The sequence below is a fragment of the Urocitellus parryii genome, chromosome 9, assembly GCF_045843805.1.
Source record: "Urocitellus parryii isolate mUroPar1 chromosome 9, mUroPar1.hap1, whole genome shotgun sequence".
Lineage (NCBI taxonomy): Eukaryota > Metazoa > Chordata > Mammalia > Rodentia > Sciuridae > Urocitellus > Urocitellus parryii.
In genome coordinates this window covers 86,402,699-86,424,692 of record NC_135539.1, presented here as the reverse complement: position 1 = coordinate 86,424,692, position 21,994 = coordinate 86,402,699, and the positions used below count along the sequence as shown (strand labels likewise).

Here is a 21,994-nt window from a genome sequence, read left to right as displayed (position 1 = left end):
TGCGCTGCGTGGAATGCTCCTTATGTCTCAGACAGGCTTCAGGAATCACAGCACTCCCAGATATTAGCAGTGCAGGTCAAGCTAAAAAACAGGAATAACATTCCTGTCTTCCTACAATATTTTTGGCAATTCTTGGTGTCATTTCAAAGTACACTACTTTTTTAAAGCTGAAACTAGCCTTATGATTTCACTTACCTGTACTACTTTATGAAAGTCTCAACATAGGAATCATGTCTCAAGGCATAGATAAGGAACTACATTATTCTCTACCAAATGAAGCTGCTGATTTGAGACAACTCTAGGCAACAGGGCCTCCAGCCTCTGACTACAGGGCATCTACTCCATCAGGGCTTATTAGCATCGGTTTCAATTTTGGCATCGTTTAGAAACCTCTTAAGTCTTTATCCAGAATTGTCTATAAGTTCAAGTTTATGAAATGACCTGGTTCTTATGCTCCTTACAGATCTTCAGAGGGTCTTTCAAGGAGCTGGAAGGAGGGCTTTCCCAACGACTCCACAGGTGGTAGAATATGTGCCTCGCAGGATGCGGACAGTGCGGAATGCCACCAGCAATCCAGGCAAAGGCCGAGAGCAACTGCACCTGAAGTGAACCCCAAAGAACCCAAGAACAGATACGATGCCGTGTCTGGGACTGTCCTGGCTGCCACCTGCCTTGCCGAGGCCAAAAAGAGGAGACACTGTTTGTTGAAACTAAATACATTTTAATAGAAAACAAAATACAAAATAACTCTTTTCAGAAAACAGAAATATTTAACCCTTTTCCCACACGTCGGAACTTGCTTTACCCTCAGCATAGCTGGGCTTGGCATGCCCCCAGGGCGGGCGCGACAAAACAAGGCAGGTCAGCGCAAAGTGGCCACCTTGGGAGGAAGATGCTGAGGGCTACCTTGACAAACAGTCCTTTGGAGACTTCATGTCTTGTGACTTATTCCAAATTGTTTTTTATCATAATCTTTTTTTATCTGGTGCTGGGGACTAAACCCGGGGCCTCACGCCTGCTAGGCAAGCAGTCTGCTGCCAAGTCACACCAGCCCACCATCATCTTTCTTTTTAGGGGAGAATTTCTGACAAAAGTGCAGCTGAGAAAAGGACTTTCCCTTCCCAGGGCCACTACAGAGCCAGCGCTCAGCGCCCTCACCTGCTTCCAGAAATGGGTCCCTGGCACCACCAGGCCACACAGAGACTTCCCTTCTCCCGACACACTGTGCTGCCAGCTTCTCTGAGTTCCCTGAACCTTAAAATTCCCAGGATCACAGCCAGTGCGAGGAGTCAAACCTGAAAGATAAAAGCAGAGAAGGGCCCCTCTGCCAGTGCTAGTTTCCTCTTCTCAATAATAATAATAATAATAATAATAATTATAATAACAATAATAAAAAAAATCCTGGTTCTCTGTCATGAAGGAAAAGGAAAGACTCTGCCAGGATAAGCCCTCCCCAGGCCCCACCCCAGTCTCCAAAAGGAGCCCCCGAGAAGCGAGGGGTAGCTCAAGTGACACTGTGCCGCTGCTGTGGGCACTCTGCAGCCTGCAGGCAGGAGAAGGCAGGTCAGTCAGGGAGGAGAGGGAGGTGCAGGAGGTCCTGGGGGTCCTCAAGGCCAGCAGCCGCCCTGGGAGCGGGCCAGTCCTCAGCCCACACTCGGGCACCAATGCTCTGCCCCCCCCATGAGCCCCATGGGCCTGCAGCGTGGTAGGGGCCCAGCAGGAAGGGAGGGGCTCTGTCACAGTCCATCAGTGATTCGGTCTCCACATGTCCACTGCTGCAGCCAGAGGCCTCTGCCACGGCTCAGTTCACCCTAACCAAGGTAAAAGGCTAATGCTCCTGATTTTCCTGTGTGATCCCCGTCACCAGGAGGAGGTTGCAGGCCATGAACTGCACACCCAGGACACTGCTCATGGGCCCCGTGTACACACCCACCAGCTCACTGGAGGAGCCGTCGGCAGGCGCACTGCCGCAGGCGCTCCTGATGTCCCAGACGCGCACAGAGTTGTCCATGGAGGCAGAGGCCACCAGGCCGCTGTCTGGGCTGAAGGCGAGGCTGGTGATGCTGTCCGTGTGGCCTCTCAGCTCCTTGAAGAGGGTCCCGGAGGCCAAGTCCCACAGCTTCAACCTCTGGTCCTCGCCTGCAGAGGCCAAGTACTTCCCGTTGGGAGAGAAGGCAACAGCCAGCACGGGCCCGCGGTGGCCTGTGAAGAGCCGCACAGAGTTCCCCTGCTGGGCGCTCCACAGCCGGACAGTTTTGTCGGTGGAGCCTGTGGCCAGGTAGTTGGAGTTCGGGTGGAACTTGACACAGTCCACATCTGCCAGGTGACCTGCGTATATCCTCAGGGGGTACGTCCGATCCAGTGACCACAGCCTGGCGGTGCGGTCGTGGGACCCACTGGCAAAGTACAGGCTGTAGGGGCTGACGTCTAAGTCCCACACCGGGTAGGCATGCCCTTGGTACAGCACAGTGTTGCTGAAGCTGCCCAGGTCCCAGTATCGGATGGACATATCTTCAGAGCAAGAGAGCAGCCCTGAGCCATCTGCGAGGAAGCGCGTGCTGTATACAGGTCCGCAGTGGCCCCGCAGCGTCTTCATCTCTGTGCCCATGCCATCGTCCTCAGTGTCCTGGGCATGGGGGTGGCAGGAAAGGAAACACATACGAGAGGGTGGTTAGTGGTCTCGTAGGCAAGGATCAGGAGAGGAAAAGGCAGCGCGCAGGGCTCCTGGGAGACGAAGCTGTGACCCTGAAGGGCAGCCAGGGATGGGATGATGAGTGGCTCTCACCACTTATCAACTAACCAAGTAACTGGTCTTGCAGCCAGGGGCGGGGGGAGGGAGGGGGGGATGGGGGGAAGCAGGGTCCCTGCTAAGAGCACTGAGCCCAGCTCACTCCTGGGTAAGAGCAGCTGCGCATCTCAAAGTCTGATCCAGAGGCAGCCCTTAGGGCCCCCTCCACACACTGTCTCCTCATCAGCCCTGGCTGCTTTATGCTCCCTATGCTCTGCCGCCTCTGGGAGTCAGTGATGAGGAAGCACCCGGAGCACATAAGCCTCGCCTCAGGGCTCAGGCACAACTCTGGAGGCTTTAGCCAAAACAAAGCCTGGCTGTGTGAGGCAAGGAGGGCAGCTGTCAGCATCAGGATCCCCCGCCACATCCTAGTGCAAGGATGGAGAGGAGATGGCCGCCCCGATGCTCGGAGAACAGCCTGCTTCAAGGCTTTACATTTTCCCATGGTGCTGGAAATTGAACCCAGTGCCTCACACATGCTAGGCAAGTGCTCTCACTGAGCCACAACCCTGAGAAGCGTTTTTTAGGATGCTCTTTTTCCTGCTTGAAAGTGGAAATGAACGTCTCCACTGTGCATGTTTCTAGAAAGTTAAAAGAATAAACACTGGTGTCCAAGAATGCTCCAATGGCAACTGCAGACACTCCAGTTTAAAAACACATCAGCTCTTGGGAGCTCAGCGTTTTACCAAAGGCTGCCCAGAATATCAGTAATTTCCTCTCTCAAGGGGTTACAGCAACACTTAGAAATTCCAAGCACGACTCACTGCCCCGCTAAGGAAGTCGCTGAGGACTGTAGAACCAAAGGAGACCCTGGGCACATGAGCAAAGACCCTTGGGAATGGACTGTGGGCTAAGGCATGAGGGTCTCCACCTCATTGGGCACTGAGCATATGCCTAAGAGACAATGCGCAGGCACTGGGCAGCCTGCCCCAGGCCTGGATACATGTCTGCCTGACTGCAGAGGCCAGGAACTAGGCACCAGAACATGCCTGCCAGCCATCACTGTCAGCCCTCTGCCAGGACCATGGCCCCAAGTGGTGGGGCTCTGGCTCCCAAAAGTGTTGACACAGCACCCCACAGTAAACAGGCATGCACCCCAAGCACAAGTGTCAGCTTGTAGTTTTTCATACAATAATCAGCTACACTATGCACACTGGGAACTTCACAACAGATGGAGATCTAAAGGTTAAGGGACCAAGCACGGTGGGCCCTCACATCGTCTCAGGCACTGGGGGCTGTGGATTGCTGGCCCCTCCTAGGCCACAGCTGCCCAGGCTGTCTAATCCTGCACTGGCAATGGGGCCATGACTCACACTTATGTCTCCTGGGGCAGACGCATTCCTGGGGTCTGCACTGCAGCCGGCAGCATCACCTGTGGTGGGGCCTGTGAGGAGTGAGATGGGGCAAGCCCACCAAACAAGAGTCCATGGCTGCCTGACCTGCGGCAGCAATGATGCCTACATGTGCCCGTGGCTCGTGGCTCCCGAGACTAGAATGGGAAGAGACCACTGTTTCACTGATGGCTTCATGATGCCAACACAATTGGACTATGACATTCTGTTCATGCTGGATCAAATAAAATACTGTTAAAATGGATTCTGACACTTTTTCCTTTTCTAAAGCAGCTAATAGACCACTCAGGTATAGGGCTCATATCATGTGCCCACTGCAGACCTAAGGGACAGTTTTAGGTATAAATTACAGGGCTGATTGCAACTCTGACCTCTTTACTTTTCAAATTCAAGGACGGTGGGGCAGAGCAGGAGTCCCCAGGCCTGAAAAACTGTGCAGAAGTGCTATGCTGGCAACCCCAGCCTGGAGTCTGCAGCCTTGCCCTGTGGCCAGCAAGGACTGGAGGCAGGCGTGGTTCTGCCTGGTGTCCTATGGAACACAGGCAGAGAATGGAGGTCTCAGAGAGCAGAGGTCTTACCCTGGGCACATGGCCCTGGGGAGCAGACCCTGCCTGGCCAATCGTACAGTTTCACAGCCACACGGGCACTGCCAAGTGGGGAACCGAGGAATGGGCCAGTGCTGCAGATTGTCATGAGACCCTTTTTGCCTAGAGACGATTGACATACACATGAGAGTTTTGGTTATTGTCTTATTATGATGATTGTTATTTAGAATTTTCTTGTGGTACTAGGGGTTGAAGCCAGGGCCTTGTGCTTGCTGGGAAGCACCTGGAACCAGGCTGCACACTAGTCCTGCTGTCAACCTCTAAGCTGAGAACCCAGACTGTCAGATCCACATTTCTGAAAAATAGAGCACCAGGGTTCTGTGCACATGTGGCCATCACTACTACCTGCCAAGACTGCCACGGCCTCATCTAGAAACCCTGCCTGGCCTGGTCAACCGGTCCTCTGTGTGCCAGCAACCCTGCACAACGTCTCCCATGTGACTGCCAAGCTCCAAGCTCCTATCACGGGGAGATGGGAACATGCTTTTCCCCACTGGCCATTTCTTTCACATGAGATGAGTCTTCCAGGCTCATCTTGCAGGTTTGTGGTGCCCTGGCTTTCCCAGTGGGGTAGCCATGCCCTGTGTCTGGGCTGCAGCCTCTTTCTTTGGCTGCCATGAACAAAGCTATGAAGGTTCTTACACCAGTTCTCGGAGGATTTACGTCTTCACCTTCCCTGGTATACACACAGAAATGGGACTGCTAGGTCGGTACACTTTCAGGCCTATCATCAGAACCTCAAGTCCACTAATTCATGCAACAATGACTGCGCGTCAGAAAGAGCAAAGCAGAGGCCGCGTGCTGGCTTTGTAACCTGGTTTCCATGGTTTTCTCTTCTTATTACCTATCTACAGCTTCAGGGCTTCACCTTGACTTTTACCTATTGGCTTCCAAGGGCATGTGAGCTGGAGACCCTTATAGTACAAGCCTTACTTTTAATTATAAATTCTAAAAGGAGAAAGCCAAGTCCAAGTTCTCTCTGGAGAAATATTAAAAAACAATTACCAGAACAAAATCATTCTTGGCTTCTCCCAAGATGCTCCTGGTTAGAAACCAGACACTTCCCCAAACTACCGTGACAAATAGGTGGAGTGCAAAAACTCAAGCAGGAAGCCCTCAGCATCAGCTCCTTGGCTAGAGGCACTTGAGCCCAGTGAAGCAGAGGCAGCGTCTGCAGCACCTTCGGTAAGGGTAGGCACGTGGGCAAGACACCCCACTGTGTCCCAGAGTGCCCTCCTGCTCCCCCACTTGCCTATCACCCGACAACTAGGCTCTGCCCCACACCACTTCCTTCCCACTGCTGCAGCCCAGCCCCAGCTCAGCTACCAGGACTAGAGGATGCGCAGCTGTGGGCTTCCTGCCCCACCCCAGCTGCAATCACCCATCATTCCTGCCTATTCCTGGAGTTTCTCGCATTAATCTTTAAACCTGGACCTCAAACACACATCCTCTGACTCCTAAAAACCCACAAGTCATTGTCCTTTATGTTAATTTCGAACACCAGATTTGTCTACAAAGCCGGCATCACCAAGCTCCACAGGAATGTTTTTCTTTTTCCTTTACAGAAAACTTAAGTCACGGGCTGGGGTTGTAGCTCAGTGGTGGAGTGCCTACCTAGCATGTGTGAGGCAGAGGGTTCAATCCTCTGCACCACATAAAAATAAATAAATAAATAAATAAAATAAAGGCTAAATTCTCTTAAAAAAAAAAAAAAAACCTCAAGTGGTGGAGGGCAGTGGTTCTCAGCTCTAGGTGAACAGCAGCTGGAACTGCTCCAATGGAGGAAGTCTGAAAATTCAAATTCAAGAGCAGTGAAAAGTGTACTAAGGGCACTGCAGACCAGGGAGCAGCGTGGGGTCCAGTCCCTTCTTGGCGGGAGACTGCTGCACTGCCTCAGAACCTCATGGCCGGGAGGGGGCTCCCGAGGTATCCAGGAGGTCTTGACGTCTTTGATAGCAACTCTACGTGCCCAGAGTGACTTCTCTGCTAAGTCTCTCCACGTTGTGCAGAACTCCCACCCAGGAACTTTGAGGCCATGCCACCTGGGTCAGTGGTGACCGGACAACACCACCCTGTCCCATGCTCTCCTAAGGTAGTGATGATGGTGACCAGGACCTTGGCCCTGGGCCTTTCACCACCAACTCAAAGCAGTAACAGCTTGGCCACAGCTGCCACATTGCCTGAGGGGCAAGTAGGCTCTGCCTGGGTCAGAGGGTGGACCCCTCCACGCCACGTTCTACTGTGCTGTGGTGTCTACAGCAGTACTGCCTTGTGAGAGAGATGCTACCCAGCACAAGTACAGACCTGGCCCCGCAGCCCACCTGCACTGCCACACACGCTCAGGGTCACCCAGACGCAGCCTCATCCAGTTTCGGCAATAGGTCTTCAATGATGCTCACGGGTGGCGTCGACCTTTCAGAAGGGGTAGGTACTGACCTCTGATTAACAGTGCTATAAAATACTGTGAGAAATGGCATCTAATCCTGGGCTGGGAATGGGCAGGACTTGGTGGCTAAGGCATGTGGCATGAGACTGGCTCTGTGTATGACGGGAGCAGGGGTGTCTGCTCTCTGGGAGCTCTGCCAGGTGTGGCAGATATTAGCAGTCAGGAAGGACATGTGGGGAGTGGTGCTCCTACCTCCTCCTCCAGAGTGTCACAAGCCAGGCGGATACGAGATGTGTCCACCTGGTGGGGCTCCGCCTTCAACTTCTTGGACCGTAGACTCCAGAGCTTGATGCAGGAGTTGTCAAACCCGGCAGCCAGCAGCCTGCTGTCGGGGGAGACCTCAGCGGTGTTGAGCAGTTGCTCCGTGTTGTAGAAGGCATAGAAGCAGATGGTGGTGAGGGAGGGAGGCCCGTCCTTCACACGCTTAATGCTGTCCTGCAGGACCTCCAGGGCGGCCTCATTCTGTAAGAGAGGGCTGGGCACATCTGGGGGCTCCAGGCTACCGCTCTCACCACGGGGGCCGCCACTGGCATAGAGCTGGTAGTCTGTCCTCTTGGCAGGTTGCACATCCAGGTGGATGTGGACGGCCAGCACCCTGCACAGTGCGGTGTTGTTGTCGCTCTGGAGGTAGCGCACCAGGTAGTTGTAGCTGTCTTCCGGCAGGCGGACCACGTACTTGTTGTCCAGGAATGCGCGGAGCCTGGAGTCGGACAGGACGTCCTGGACCGTCCGTGTGGTCTGCAGCTGCTCAATAACCTCTTTCTGGCCTGCGTTCTGCAGGAACATCCCATGAAAGCGGCTGTAGAAACTCTCCACCGTGCTCTTAGGGCTGTTCTGGACCAGGTTGAGATGGAGGTAGACGAAGAGGGGGTAGAGGAGGGGCATCACTTCATGGCTGTGCTGGGAATCAGAATCTGCAATGAGAAAGAGAGAGGGCTTTCAAGATGCAGCACGAGTAGACAAGGTGACCCAGCTGGGGAGCCCTGCCACACTGCTTCTCCTCCAACTGCGCCCTGATGCGGCAGCCCAGTGGAACTCTGGACTTCAAAGTTTTTCTGGTGGAGGAAGGAAAAGCAAGGGCCCTAGGGCCCAGCCTGGCCCAGAGTGTGAGGACATGCCCGGGCTTAGGGCAAAGAATCCCCCAGAGGCCCATGTCTCTCAGAGCAGAAACTCCAGGTGCGAGGGCTCTAAATGTATTTTTGGGAGAATGAATTCTAAATGGATGGCAATCACCTTAAAAACAATGAACACAAGTTCATTCAACACTCACATGGCCATGTGGCAAGAAGTTCTGGGGAGCAAATGGGTCTCCAGCTCCTCTTCCCCAAGCACTCTAGCTGCACACAGCTGGACTGAGGCCAGAGCACTACTCAGTGGGCATCCAACATGCCCACTCTGCAGACTGAAGTGTCTTGACACTGAATCAACCTACACCCAAAACCACCCGTCTGCATCTGTTGAGGGCCGCAACCCAGTAGGGATGAAGCATGGCATTCTGCTAGAAGGAAGTGGTTGAGAGGTGACTCTAGCGAACCATTGAGATGTTGATGGTTATGTTAAGCTATGTATTTAGTTGTATATAGACCCCTGCTGTCCGCCTCCAATACAGGGCATGCTAATCTTTGAGGTCCTGCTGGGGATCTCATCTATCAACTAGGGGTGGGTGGTGTGTGTGTGTGTTGAGGGCCACTCAGCATATGTTGTCTCCATAGGTGGAGCTGTTGGTTGGACACTTACGCCCTCTGGTGATAGAAAGGTTTTAGCAGCCCTCTGGTGATAGAAAGGTGTTAGTAGCAACCTCCCATTGTAACTTCTCTCCGGATAGCCTCTCCTTCTCTAAACTTTTTTCCCCTGTCTAACTCTTCCTCTTTTACTTGATTTAAAGTGTCTTCTCCTAGACTAAGCAAACAATGGTAATGTGCCAACTGGCAGAGTTCCTGGGCTTTCCTTTTGTATCTTTTTAAAATCTTCACCATGATGGTTCCGCTGTGATATATTTAACAACCCCTCTTTAATGAAACATGGGCTACACCTTTGTATTGTCTTAACGTATGCCCTAACTGTTCTTGATTTTACTGAGATGCCTCCTTCCTCTAGCACTTTACTTAACGCCCTTTCGGTTTGGTTCTTATTAATTTTTAATTCCATGACGAAGATATCCCTCATTAAGATAATGCAAAACAAAACCGAGACAAAATGAAACAAAAATTCATTATATCGCCTTTCTATCCTCCTGAAATGTCCATCCGTCCTTTCTCCCTATCTGTTCCTCAGAGGCAAATAGTTTTTCCTCAGATGTGAGCAGTTTTTTTCTTCTGTCTCACCCATCTCCAGGGACTGGCAACTTAAAACCAAAGTGAAACAAAACAAAAGAAGAATCTTTAAATGGTTACCATTCTCTCGCCTTCCCTCAGGGGCGAGCAATTTCACTTACCTCCAAGCTTCAGGCGTTCCTGTACCACCAAATGCCACAGTCTGGCTGGGCACAAATCAAGAGAGCCACTCAAGCAGGAACAAACACACCCCCCACGCGGGCCTTCCCAAACTCCCCAGGAATCCCTGTGAGAACTCCAAAGTAGCAGGCACCTGAGGTGGGCCTGAGGCAGGTCTATATACAACTGAATACACAGCTTAACATAATCATCAACATCTCAATGGCTCGCTGGCTTCACCTCTCAACCACTCCCTTCTGGCAGAATGCCTTGCGTCATCCTGTCTCGGCTGTGGCCCTCAACATGCATCCTCATATAGACATTGCTGGTTAAAATATAATTTTTTTCTTTTCAGCACTAGGAATTGAACCCTTTTTGTTTTGAGACAGGGTCTTACTGAGATGGTGAGGCTGGCTTTGAACTTTGATCCTCCTGCCCAGCCTCCCGGGTCACTGGGATGTGTGCCATAAAATCTAATGCTTTTTCAATGGTAATTTACAAATGAGACACTCTGATGCCATTAGGACCACACCACTCACTTTACTACTGAGACACTGAGACTTACTACTGGGACACTACATGACTAAGAAGGTTGAAGAAAACTTTCACAGGATAACGAGACCAGAGTTGTGAGATACTAAGTGCTCATGCTGTCAGGCTGGGCAGCAAAGCGAGAAAGTAGGGCAGCAGTATGGCTGCACGGCCACCAGGACCACATGGACACAGGCACAATGGCAGTAAAATCCAGCTGCTTGCTGTACTTTGAGCTCTGCTGACTACTTTGACTTTATTTGTCCTCATCTGAGTGAGTCTGGGTTTGTACAGACACGGCAGGTGTTAGGGTCACATGCAGGATCACACAGCATTCCAACTCAGCGCCGTGCCCTGCAGGCCTTTCCTTGGCACAAGCAGGCATGCTGAGTGGGAGAATCCACCTGCCTCACCTGGCAACAGCAATCTCCACAGTTCCCTCCGAATGTCCACCACCCAAAAGACAGGGAACAGTGCCAGATGTGGTGTAGGCAGCCGTCCCCTCCTTCACAGAGAGACCACTGTCTACAATGACAACAAACGCCCCCATTGCCCGGGGTGAGATGCCTGACCACTGTGCTGCTGGCCCACAGGTGAAGCTCAGAGCCTCTGGCTGGTCAGGACACAGCACCACTGCCCAGGGGAGCTGGACAGCTGCCCCACGTAGGGCAAGGAAGACTATGTGGCTGAAGTCATCCTGTGTCTCTTGGTGAGGTTGTCCCATCAGCCTGTGAAAACCACAGCCCAGTGCAGGTGGAGCATGCTCAGCATAGCCCCTCCTGGCAACAGGCCTGGCTCAGCCCACAGGCTGTGGCCAGCTGCAGGCATGTGACTGTCCCCACCTCCTGTTTCTCCTGCTTAGCTCTTGAAAGGCTGCTTCTCTAGAGAGGGAGCATGCTGGAGGCCACCCACAGCACGCAGGTGCGAGGTGGAGTGAATCTGTGTGTCCAGCTGGCTGAGCCACAGCACCGAACGTTTGGTCAGACATTATTCTAGACTGCTGCTGTGGAGGCATTTTTCGCAAGCAAGTAACTTCTAAGTCAGCTGACTTAACAGCTAAACAGACTTCAAGCAACAGCCCTCCACAACGTGAGTGAAGGCCTCAATAGAAAAGAACCCAGGTGCTCCAGGAAGGAATTCTGATCACAACTCCAGCTGTCGCTGGACCCCTAGCACTGCCTGAGACGACACCTCTCTGCATATCCTGTTAGTTCTGCTTTTTTGGGAATCCAGCTGATGCAGATTCTGATGCTTCTTTAACTATTGCAATTTGCAATGAGCTTTATGTACCAACTACAGGAACAGAAGCCCCAATCCTGCCTGACTTCCAGCAAGTCCTGCAGAGATGCAGGACCTGGGGAGGGTGAGGCACTCCCACCATAGACCCTATTCCTGAGTGATGTTTTCACTCTGATGAGCTCCTCTCCATAGGGGGCACCTGGCCTTCTTCCACCCGTGTCTCCCTGCGGAAGAGCAATAGCACCAGCTCATGCCAAGCCAGGATGACTATACTGAGGCGTGGGCCCACTGCAGGGCGTGTGAGCAGAACATGCTTATTGGGGTCATCAGAGGAGGCTGCCTAGGGCAGGTGTCATTCATGCCAGCAGCCACAGAAGATGTGGAGGAGTGGGAGGCTTGGGAAGTGACAGCCATGGGCACAGTGACAGAGGTAGTGGCCAGATTTGTTGGTCCTAGGGCTTTTAGGGTGTACATAAATTATGCAAAGAAAACTAGGATAATCTACGCATATATACATCCAGGGGCATCATTTTATTTGTGGGTCTCCTCAAACACATCGTTACCATTAAAAATTATTATTATTTTTTTTATTAGTTGCGCATTAAAAATTATTAACACGTGGATCGTTCAAATAAAAATAGAACAAGTGCCAGGCACGGTGGCACAAGCCAGTAATGCTCAGGAGGCCGAGGCAGGAGGATTACGAGTTCAAAACCATACTCAGCAAAATCGAGGCACTAAGCAACTCAGTGAAATCTGTCTCTAAATAAAATACAAAATAGAGCTGGGGATGTGGCTCAGTGGGCCAGTGCCCCTGAGTTCAATCCCTAGCACTTAAAAAAAAAAACACTCCAAGTTTTAAACCAAAGGTGGTTCAAGGGTGGAGCAGGCTCACACTTTCTACAAGGGGCTCTGCACAGAAGTTACACGACAGATGACACCAGCTGCTCACCGCTTTCTCTGTTGCCACCTCCTAGCACCTCAAGGGCTCCAGGCACCTAAGGTTGTAGGGACGCGCAGGTTCAGCCTTCAACTGCCTCTGTCCCAGACAGGTTAAGTGACTCGTTTTTCAACAGTGGCTACATTGAGTTGACCTCATGGTGATAAAGGAGCAGATGGAATACCCGTCTATCGACTTGCATTACAGAGGTCACTTGTCCCTGTGAGCATCCAGCCCCTGCTGATTCAGGAGGACTGCAGTCTCCCACTTTTGGAAACACAGGACAGAGACCACTTCAAGACGTGCTGTGACTGGCACAATAACTAGGGGCGTTCCCCATGCTGGACTTCTGCTTGGAGCTACTCAGCACACATCACATCCCTGTGCTGAGGGCTGTGGCAAGACAGAACAAGCACCTGAGCTCTCTTCTGGCCTCTGTGAACTTTAGCCTCAAGAACTTCAACTCCCTTGTCAATTCCATGAGGCTTGTCTGCACACAGTCCCAACACTGTGCCCACTATATGACAAGCTCCGAGAAAAATTTGCACTGCTCTATCTTAGGAAAGGTTCCCACAACTGAGCACTCACCAGTGAGAAAATTCCTCAGCCGTCCGAACTGTACTTCATACTGCTGGGGCTCTGCCTGGCAAGGGGCTGCAGACACTATGTTGACACAACCAGATTCAGACTGGACTGAGGAGGAAAAGAGAAAGGCAGGAAGGAGATTAATAGCAGGACAGGTGGAGGGCCAGGGGAGGTGCTGGGCTGTCCCAGCGGCACAGGCAGTCCATAGGTGACCACCAGTGTGCTGCTGACCTGTCTGCCCCCTCCCTCCTGACACCTTACTTTAAGGGCAGAGGAATAGAAAGGCAGAGAGCACAGGACCCATGAGAGGGAAGAGGACAGCCTGTCACGTTGCTAAGGCACATCTAGAAATGCCGGGTCTATGAGTTTCCCATGCTACAGCATGTAGTAGTGCAGGCAGTGGGGGGTCTTTTCACTTCCTTGGAGGCCTCCTTGATTTTCAGTCCTCTGCCAAGTTCTCCTTTCCACTACTACATGTTTAGTTCTCCTTCCCCAAATAGCACTCTCCTCTTATCTCAGGCTAGAATCAGGCAGCACTGTCTGCTCTCCATCACCTGCACCACAGCCACAGGAGAGGGCAACTCTGGCTGCTCCAGGAGACCAGGCCCCTTAATCTGCACCACACCAGCACCTGGCTCCATCTTGTCCAGGATGACAGTCTAAAGATCCCTGAGCCCGAGAGAGCCTCAGAGGGAGCGAGGAACCTGCCTGAGGATGTCCTTGGGTTTCACCATCCCATCTCCTTCCTGTAGCAAAGTCAACCCACCCTTGAAGCAGGGAGGCCAGGTGCTGACAGCAGAGTGAGGGGAGCAGGGATGGAAGGTGGGGATGGGGTCTGTAAGAGCAAAAGTACAGGAAGAGAGAGAGAAGGTGCTGCTCCTGCTCCACCTCCACATAGCCACCAGGCCCTTGGCCCACACCCCCAGCCCCAGCACTGTGCAGGGACTCAGCCGAGAAAGTCGCATCACAGAGAAGCCTAAACTCAAATTGAGCAATCACCACTTGCTATTCCAGGTGGAGGACAGGTTTTTCTACAGAACCTGATTTCAGAACAATAAGACTTTTTTATGCATGCTAGATAAGTGCTCTACCACTGAGCTACACCCCAGCCCTAAACATTACAAAACAGCACTTGGTCCCCCATTAATATGCACAACTTTTATGGTTTTGTATATTAGTTAAGTTTGTTTGTTTTTCTGTACTGGGGATTTGGTATAGGGGCACTTAACCACTGAGCCACATCCCCTGCCCTTTTTACATTTTATTTAGAGACAAGGTCTCGTTAAGTTGCTTAGGGTCTCACTAAGTTGTTGAGGTTGATTTTTTCCTCCATTTTTTGAAATTTGTTCTACTTAATTATACATGACAACAGATGCATTTCAATTCATTGTACGCAAATAGAGCACAACATTCCAAGTCTCTGGTTGTACACAGAAAGATCTTTTAAAAACCACTGTCCTCAAAGTGCTCATTCGCCCTACAAAACACTTCTCGCCAGTGGAGGGGACCTGGCCCTCAGGGTTTTGGAGTGGGGGGCAAAGAGGCTGTACAGACCAGCAGGTACAGGTAAAGCATCTACAAGCAGAGGAGCCCGGCTCTAGGCCACCTGCAGGGGCCCAGCATCACCTGAGAGGTTGGCCGCCATCTCCTCTGCACTCTGTGACAGCCGCAGGCTTTGTTTCAGGGGGCCATCGGAGTCCACGTACTGCCGGCGTTTGAGGTAGCAGGACACTGCCGTCTGGAGCTGCTCCGTTCGCACACGTTTCATGACCTTCATGGGGGAAGCACAGGTGGGACTGTAAGGGCAACGGGCCACAGCACCAGAGATCAGCTGGGGCCAGGAAGACTGGCCATGTGGCCACACGCACAGCCTAAGCCAGCTGCCTACCGCATGCTCCTCCACTTCATCTGTTTCCCATGATCATATAGCCAACATCAGTCGTGGAAGTGGGAACAGAGCACAACAGACCCATAGGCCACCCCAACACCATGATTTCAGTCAGATTTAGGACTCCACATCAGAGCAGTTGACAGGCAACGTACCAGGCCTGTCTCCTCCCCACCTGCCCTGAGAGGTGTGAACCAGCAGCAAGACCACTAAACATGGGCAGAGGCAGCGCAGAACCCAAGACACAAAACCCAGAACTGGTCAGGAAGCCCTGCTAGCGCCACAGCAAGGGTCAAGACAGTGTGCTTTCATGCGAAACAAATCACTTCTGTACAAACTGAACCACAGGCACTGAAAAGCGCCACAGCTGCTAGAGGGCAAGTAAGTGTGTGGAACGCCTCAGGTCTTGTCAGGCGGGAAGAAAAGTGGCAGCAAATGAGCTGTATGGGGCAAACTATGTTTTAATAATCTGTAATAGTCTGAACTCATTCCAGGGTTCTCTCTCTCTCTCACACACACACACACACAAAAAGGGAACAAGGAGAGGAATTATTTTCCTTCATTACTAAATTTACTTTCAAGAACTAAAGGAACCTCTAGCATTGCCATGGCCACAAATGCTACTGTGCAGGAAACTTATTCACTATCATGTGATGACCCCAGACAGTGGGACGAACAGCACTTGGTCCCCCATTAATATGCACAGGGAGTAGCCTGCTTCTAGCATCGGGGCATGGGCCACCACTACAGTGCCTCACAGGTACCTCGCCCCCAGTGGGCTCCTGAGAACCAGGGCTGCAGGATGTGGAGCCTGCTTCTGACCCACACCACTGGGTCTGCATTGCATTCCAGATGGACCGTGGCAGCTTTCTCCTGAGTGCTCTCATTATTGAAGATTGAAAATTCTACCTTTTCCAGAAATTTGTCATCCATCTACAATTTCTTAGTGCATGGCCTGTGGTGAGGAGCTCCTCTGGACTCCTGCGGCCGGCACAACCTTCCTCCATGCTGACTGGTGTTGCTCTGCAGGCACCTGGCTCAATTCTCAGGGCCTCCTGGCAGGGAGGTGGGAGGCTGGACAGACATGCCCACACCCACATCCATGCAGCAGAGGACAGCACTCTGCTACACCACAGGCACTGAGACAGTGCCACCTAGTATTTCACTCCAGGGGCTGCAAGGAACACAAAGCACACCTGGAAAGGAACAGCACTGGGGGTGCTGGGTCGTGGCTTGATGGCACAGGGAGAAGCCTGGATGACCCACAGAGGCTGTCTCACCGTGAAGCCCTCCTTTCTTCCCCAGTTGACATTCCTAATTGCTGACATAGTTCTGCTGCTTTGGGAGTGACCTCCCACTCTCAGCATCACCCATCCACCTTGAGGACAGACCACTAGTCACCACATTAGGATGCAAGAGGTCAGCGACTGTGCCTGTGGTTCTCTATGGCCCCTAACCTGTTGTATGAGTCTCCTGGGGTGTGTGCACCAGTGATGTCAGCCCTGGACTAGATTCTGACTCAGAATCACACAGCAGCCGTGGGGGGTGCTTTCTCGTCATCCACACCAGCCGGCTGCCCTCCTGAACACAGACAGCTTACTGGGTGGCCTGCTGCCACGTCCTACTGATGGGGGAGCGTGTCCCCAAGCAGTCTAATCAGACCCCTCTGCAAGGACAACCTGCTCATGAGAGATGCAGGAACAACCAACCAGTGGGAGGCCAGACCCTGCAAAGACGCAGGTAGCCCAACACAGGGTATCTGTAGAGGAGGGGAAAGGCCAGATGTTCTGAAAGGACAAACACAAGACTGTCATCGGTGCAGCATGGCTGCATTTGGGCAAGAAGCCAGTGTGCCAACACCTGCCCCAAGGGCACCCTGTCTGATCCATGCCAGGACTTGGGGCGAGGACCCCTCTACAGGTGGTGTGGACCAACTGTGAGGTTGCAGACCTCAGGGTAGGCATTTGGTGTGACTCCTTTGGCCATGCAGACTAAAGCCCAGGGCCAAGGTGCAACTGCCCCTGCTGGTGTGATCCTCAGGCCATACTTGGAGAGGAATAAATGAGAAGGTACCTCAGAGAAATCAGCCCCAGGCTGCGTTCCACAGGTCCATGCCTGCAGATAAGATAAGAACCTCCTTATGACACCCTCCACTCCAGGCTCAGAACTCGCCCAGTACTGCACTTTCCACTGCCCACTTCATGTTTCCTGGAGCCACAAAACCCCTTCAGAGGACACCAGGTCTGGACATAACTATACACCCCTTGCTGAAATTTCAAAATTCCTGTACTTTCAACTATAATCCTTAAAGGCAAAATATATGTCAAACACCTTTCTCTTTATGTGGTTTGTATTTCTAGAAATCAGAAAGAAGGTTCAGACAGTGTGTTTTTCTCCTATTGCTCCACCTACATTCCATGTTGCCCCAAGACTCCCAGCATGATGACCTCAACTGAAGCAACGGGTGGCTCTGGGCGACCACTTTGGAGATGTGGGCCAGAATCCTGAAACCCTGGCTCCTGCCCATGATGGGCCTCAGGCTTGGCCACACACTGCATGCCAACCCCTCCCACCTGGTCCACATGTGAGTGGCTGACAGAGGAGGTCTAGGAGGCACCCCCAGGCCACCATGTCCCAGCTGAACATCATGTAGTCCCTAAAACACACAAAGCTGTCACATGGAGGCCCATCCTCCACAAGGCGGCAGTCTGAGCAAGGTAGTTCAGAATAAACCCTTGGCTCAGTTCCCAGGAGTCTCTGACCAATGGTTAGTGGGTGTAATTTCTGTTGTTGCTGAGTAAATATATTTTTCCCACTGTAAATTTATGCTTAAAACAGATGAGAAATCGCTTTGTACTTTGGCTGAATGAGAGGTCAAGGGCCCATGAGGTGCTTAACACTAGTTCTCCACTAAGTGGTCAAAAGGTCATTCTAGGTGGGACCTCAAAACCGAGTGCTGCACTGATGGTTAGATAAGTGTGTTCACCTGGCTGAGAAACACCACTAGAACTGAGAGTAAGGAGCCGGCCCTGCTCGCTGAGCAAGGCTAATCCCACAACCACACTGGCTTCCCCAGACCCTTTTGCCCAGCTGACAGCCACACCTGAGCTATATAAGCTGTGCTCCTGCCCAATGTGTCCACAGGCAAAGGCAGAGAACCACAGCAGATGCCACCAGAAACCGCGGGTAGTTGGGACCACCACAATGCTCTGCACCCCACCCTGGCTGCTTTCAACAGTCGCAAGTCTCCTCGCCTGGCCTGATGGTCCCACCTGACCATGACCTTGACTCCCTGACTCTTGGCCAACCCAAGTTGCCTCTCAGCACTGTGTTGTCCCTGGTGGGCTTGTGGCTGACAGGACTGTGCTGGGCGCATTTCCTCCCTCAGACTCTCTTCATGTTCCCAGCATCACACCACCCTCATGAGACTCAGTCTTTAGACAGGCCACCCTCCTGAGCAAGAGGCTAGCAAGACACTTCCATGTGGATGATGCAGATGCAAGACTGAGTCTTACCTTCAGATCCTCCTTACCCAGCACTCCTGGAGAGCAAGAGGCCTGGCCTTCAGGCTCCCTTCCCCCTCCCTCACTTCCTGCCCTGCTCCCTGCCCACAGCACAGATCCTTCTCCACTGGGAGGGGCACTCCCACCCAGATCACTCCTGGACACTGCCAGAGTAAACAACAGCTCCACCTTCATCTCACCCCAGGGGTTCCTGCCCTCCCTCTCTCCAAGCAGGTGGAGCACCCTGAGGAGAGTTCTTCTCACCTTTGGAGAATAATTAATGGAGCACTGTCCAGCTTTTGCCGGAAATTCCTGATGGTTCCCTTTAGCTTGTGGTCTTTTGTGATTTCTATAAAATGAAAAGGCCACATATATTTTATTCCTCCTCAAGTACTGACTCTACAACACAGAAAAGCTGACACGTACACAGCCTCGTTACCATGGCAGATGGTGATGTCCACACAGGGCATTTATACACCTCTGGCTATGTCTGCCACAGATGAAATGCTGGTGTGTGCTGTTACCACTGCAGGCAGGACACATGGTGCTCACCACTGCTCCCAAGGTTGAATTAAATGCGGCACATGAGGTTTCAGATGCCTTAGTGACATTAGGACATCCACATGAGTGAGCCTGGAACAGAACAGTCCTCAGGTGTCCATCCTTGGTCCACACAGGTTGTCACGGGAGACACCAGCCGTGCAGGTTCTGAGCATGTGTGGCCACTGCACCTGAGGAGCTGTGTCCAAACTCTAGCGGCCACACGTGCAGACCAAGGAGTTCCAGATGCATGCACTCAGTGAAACAGAAGCATCGCACCTGAGCTGAAAATGCTGGCTCATGACACTTCTAATCACAAACTGTCCCTAAGTTGGCATTTTGATTGTAAAGACAGAGCTATCTTTACCACTGCAAATATCACAGGATCAGTAAGACACTTCAACCCGTTTAAACAGGAAGGAAGGAAGGATGCCCAACCAAAAGGTAGCTCAGTCTGCCTCACTCTTACAAATGGGAAGTGGAAAGAAATCTTTTTAGTCATCTTAAAATATGGAAATTAACAGCTGTAAGAGCTGTATGCATTATAGATGAAGGATAAATGCTTCATTTTAATCTTTAATTTATCAGTTTACACGTATTTAAAAATACTTATGACAACATGCTAATTAATGAAAAACTTTTACTCTACGCATTTGCATATATCTCAAATACCAGTAACCATGACCAGTTAAACCACTCTGAACGTCAAATTCCACTTTTCAGAGCACCTCACCTTCACAAGCACCAACTCATTTACTACAGAAACTTCCTGAATCCACCTGATGCTCTTACTGGAAATCTTGCCCCAAGCCATCAACCAATGCAGGTGGATGGCACTTTTTCCACTAATCACTTATGGTACTGCTCCCTGCCCCCTATCTGCACAGGCTTTTCCCAGTGGCACCTGACATTTGCACTATGAGGCACTGAGCAATAGTTGCTAAACCCTTCCTGGTTTCTCCTTCACACAACCGATTTGGTAAGACAGAAGAACTATCCGACCTAGATCATCTTTCTTATACAGTGCCCTGTCTTTCAGGATGGTGACCTAGGTACCGTGCAGGACAGCCCTCAAGCTGGGGTGGCATCCTCTTGGGAGGGAGACTTCTATGGGCAGTCATCAGACATGCCAGAATGCACTCTTCAGGGGGAAGCTGCCTGGATAGCCCAGCAGCTGCTCTGTGCCTTCTGTCAGTGCTCTTTACACTTCCAGATGGTTTTGGAAGCCCATCTATGGAAGCCATCATTTCCTTTCAGACTCTAGATAGATGCAAAGTTACCAGAACAAGTAATCATGGTCTTTCCCACTTCCAAACCAAGGCCAAGAAATAGCTAGGTACCACCTTCCTGAAAGGTTAATGTGAGGCTTAAAAACCTCTACTGCTTCCACTGCTGCGGAGAATAAGAAATCCCGTTCTGACTGAGTCATTTCAGGATCTACCCACATGGACAGACCCTTAATATCTAGGAGGAGCCCACACACCTCCCCATTCCAGAGGTTCTAGGCACCCTCACACTGGCACTCTAATCAAGTTTAGTTAAGTCCTACTGAGGTGTATAACTGAACCTAGCCACCTCTTCTCTCTACCCACAGAACCCAGGAACACCATGCCACTGAGTGTCTCCTACACCACCATTAGGAGCTCACACCTACTGATAACAAAGCACTGGTGCTTCAGTGTCTCCTCTAAGCTTGCAACAAGTCTAAGAGGCAGGCAATCTTTTTCAGATGGAAAGCTGAGGCCCCCAGAAGTCATAAAATTTGCCCAAGGTCACACAGTTTCTACGTGGGAACTGGGGCTACCTGGCTGCAGGATCTGGGCCCCAATTCTCTGCAGGACCCTGCAGCTCCACAGATCTCACATGGGGCCATGGGCTTCCTGGGGGAGCAAGAACGAAAATTGCACACCAGACGCTTGCTGAGAGAGAGAGAGAGAGAGAGAGAGAGAGAGAGAGAGAGAGAGAGAGAGAGAGAGAGAAGCACAATCCCACAGGGGATGCTGATGGCTAGAGGAAGGGGCTGGAATGTGACAGCCAGTACTGTGCACTGAATAGTACTAGCTTAACAACTGACTCCTAGGCCCCTCTCAGCTAACACCAATCAAGAAAAAATGACTTTCTTCTGAGCTGTCTTTCATACATAGAAATACATTGACTACAGAAACAAAAATGAGATCAGCTACCAAGTAGTCAGATGAGGCCTCTACCTAACTTCACAGTGACAGACCACACCCAAACCTCACAGTTAGAAGCAGGGACAGGGCAGGAACAAGGCCTTCCTGAGGTACCCTAACCCAATCTTTGATGGCAAGGAAGAACGCTCAAGCAAGCCCACATTTGGTGTCCTGGATAAACACTGACGTTTAAGGCAGAAAGGCTTTATAATAAACAGAAAAAAGAAAGTCAACATGCATAACATTCAACACAAGAAAATTAGGCCTACCGGGAACCTAGAAGGTACTTAGCCCAAAAGAAAGTCACAGCAGCTCCTAAGAGTGCTTTCTGCACGCCAGGCTGCACCCTGGTGTGGACACCTTCGAAAAGGTCCAGGCGAGTTACCGTCCTGGCTTACAGAGAAGGAAACCAGGACTGGGAAAGGCTACACCACAGGTAGCCGGCTACAAGGTTGCAATCTGGGTCCTTGGGTCCCCGGGCTCCGTCCGCTGCCAGGGCTTCCCCGGGCTTCCCGGCGTTGAGCGTGGCCACAGCTGGCCCACGGGTCCGCGCCCCTGCCCCGCGCACGTGTCGCCAGCCAAGCGCGGTGGCCACGGCCCTCGCCCGCCCCGGGACTCACCTCCCGCCGCCGGAACCTCCGCGCCCGCGAGGTCCGCGCCGCCGCCCACTTCCGCCGGCCGAGCGCGGCCCAGCGCGCAGCCGCCTCCCGCCGCGCCCCGGTGCCCGCCGCCCTCGCCGCGCAGGCGCCCCGCCGCCACGTGCGGCCCCCGCCGCGGGGACCCGGCCGCGCAGGTGCCGCCCCGGGAGCCCGCCCCCCGCCCGCGCTCACTGAGCATGCCAGGCGGCCGCGGCTGCCCCGCCGCCCGCGACCGGCCGCCTCCGCCGCAGCGCCTCGCTCCGCCGCCGCTAGCCCGGGCCCCGCGCCCCGCGCCCCGCCGCGCCCGCGGCTCTGCGCGGCCGCCCCATGACC

At 52.3% G+C, this 21,994-nt stretch overlaps 1 protein-coding gene across 5 annotated transcripts; it reads right to left on the bottom strand.

Moving 5' to 3' along the window:
- Positions 1 to 710: 710 nt before the first annotated feature.
- On the bottom strand, positions 711 to 21,933 carry Taf5l (TATA-box binding protein associated factor 5 like). Of its 5 annotated transcripts, none has more exons than XM_026413336.2 (5): positions 21,644 to 21,722; positions 14,545 to 14,689; positions 12,922 to 13,026; positions 7,384 to 8,105; positions 712 to 2,626 (listed from the first exon to the last, which is right to left on the bottom strand). In XM_026413336.2, exons 2-5 carry the CDS (start codon positions 14,684 to 14,686, stop codon positions 1,829 to 1,831), a joined length of 1,767 nt encoding a protein of 588 aa, XP_026269121.1. In that variant the 5' UTR covers positions 14,687 to 14,689; positions 21,644 to 21,722; the 3' UTR covers positions 712 to 1,828. The 5 variants fall into 5 exon arrangements, with proteins under 5 accessions (XP_026269149.1, XP_026269121.1, XP_026269130.1 ...); XM_026413345.2 differs by lacking the exon at positions 21,644 to 21,722 and adding an exon at positions 21,293 to 21,430; XM_026413353.2 differs by lacking the exon at positions 21,644 to 21,722 and adding an exon at positions 18,736 to 18,831.
- Positions 21,934 to 21,994: the final 61 nt, after the last annotated feature.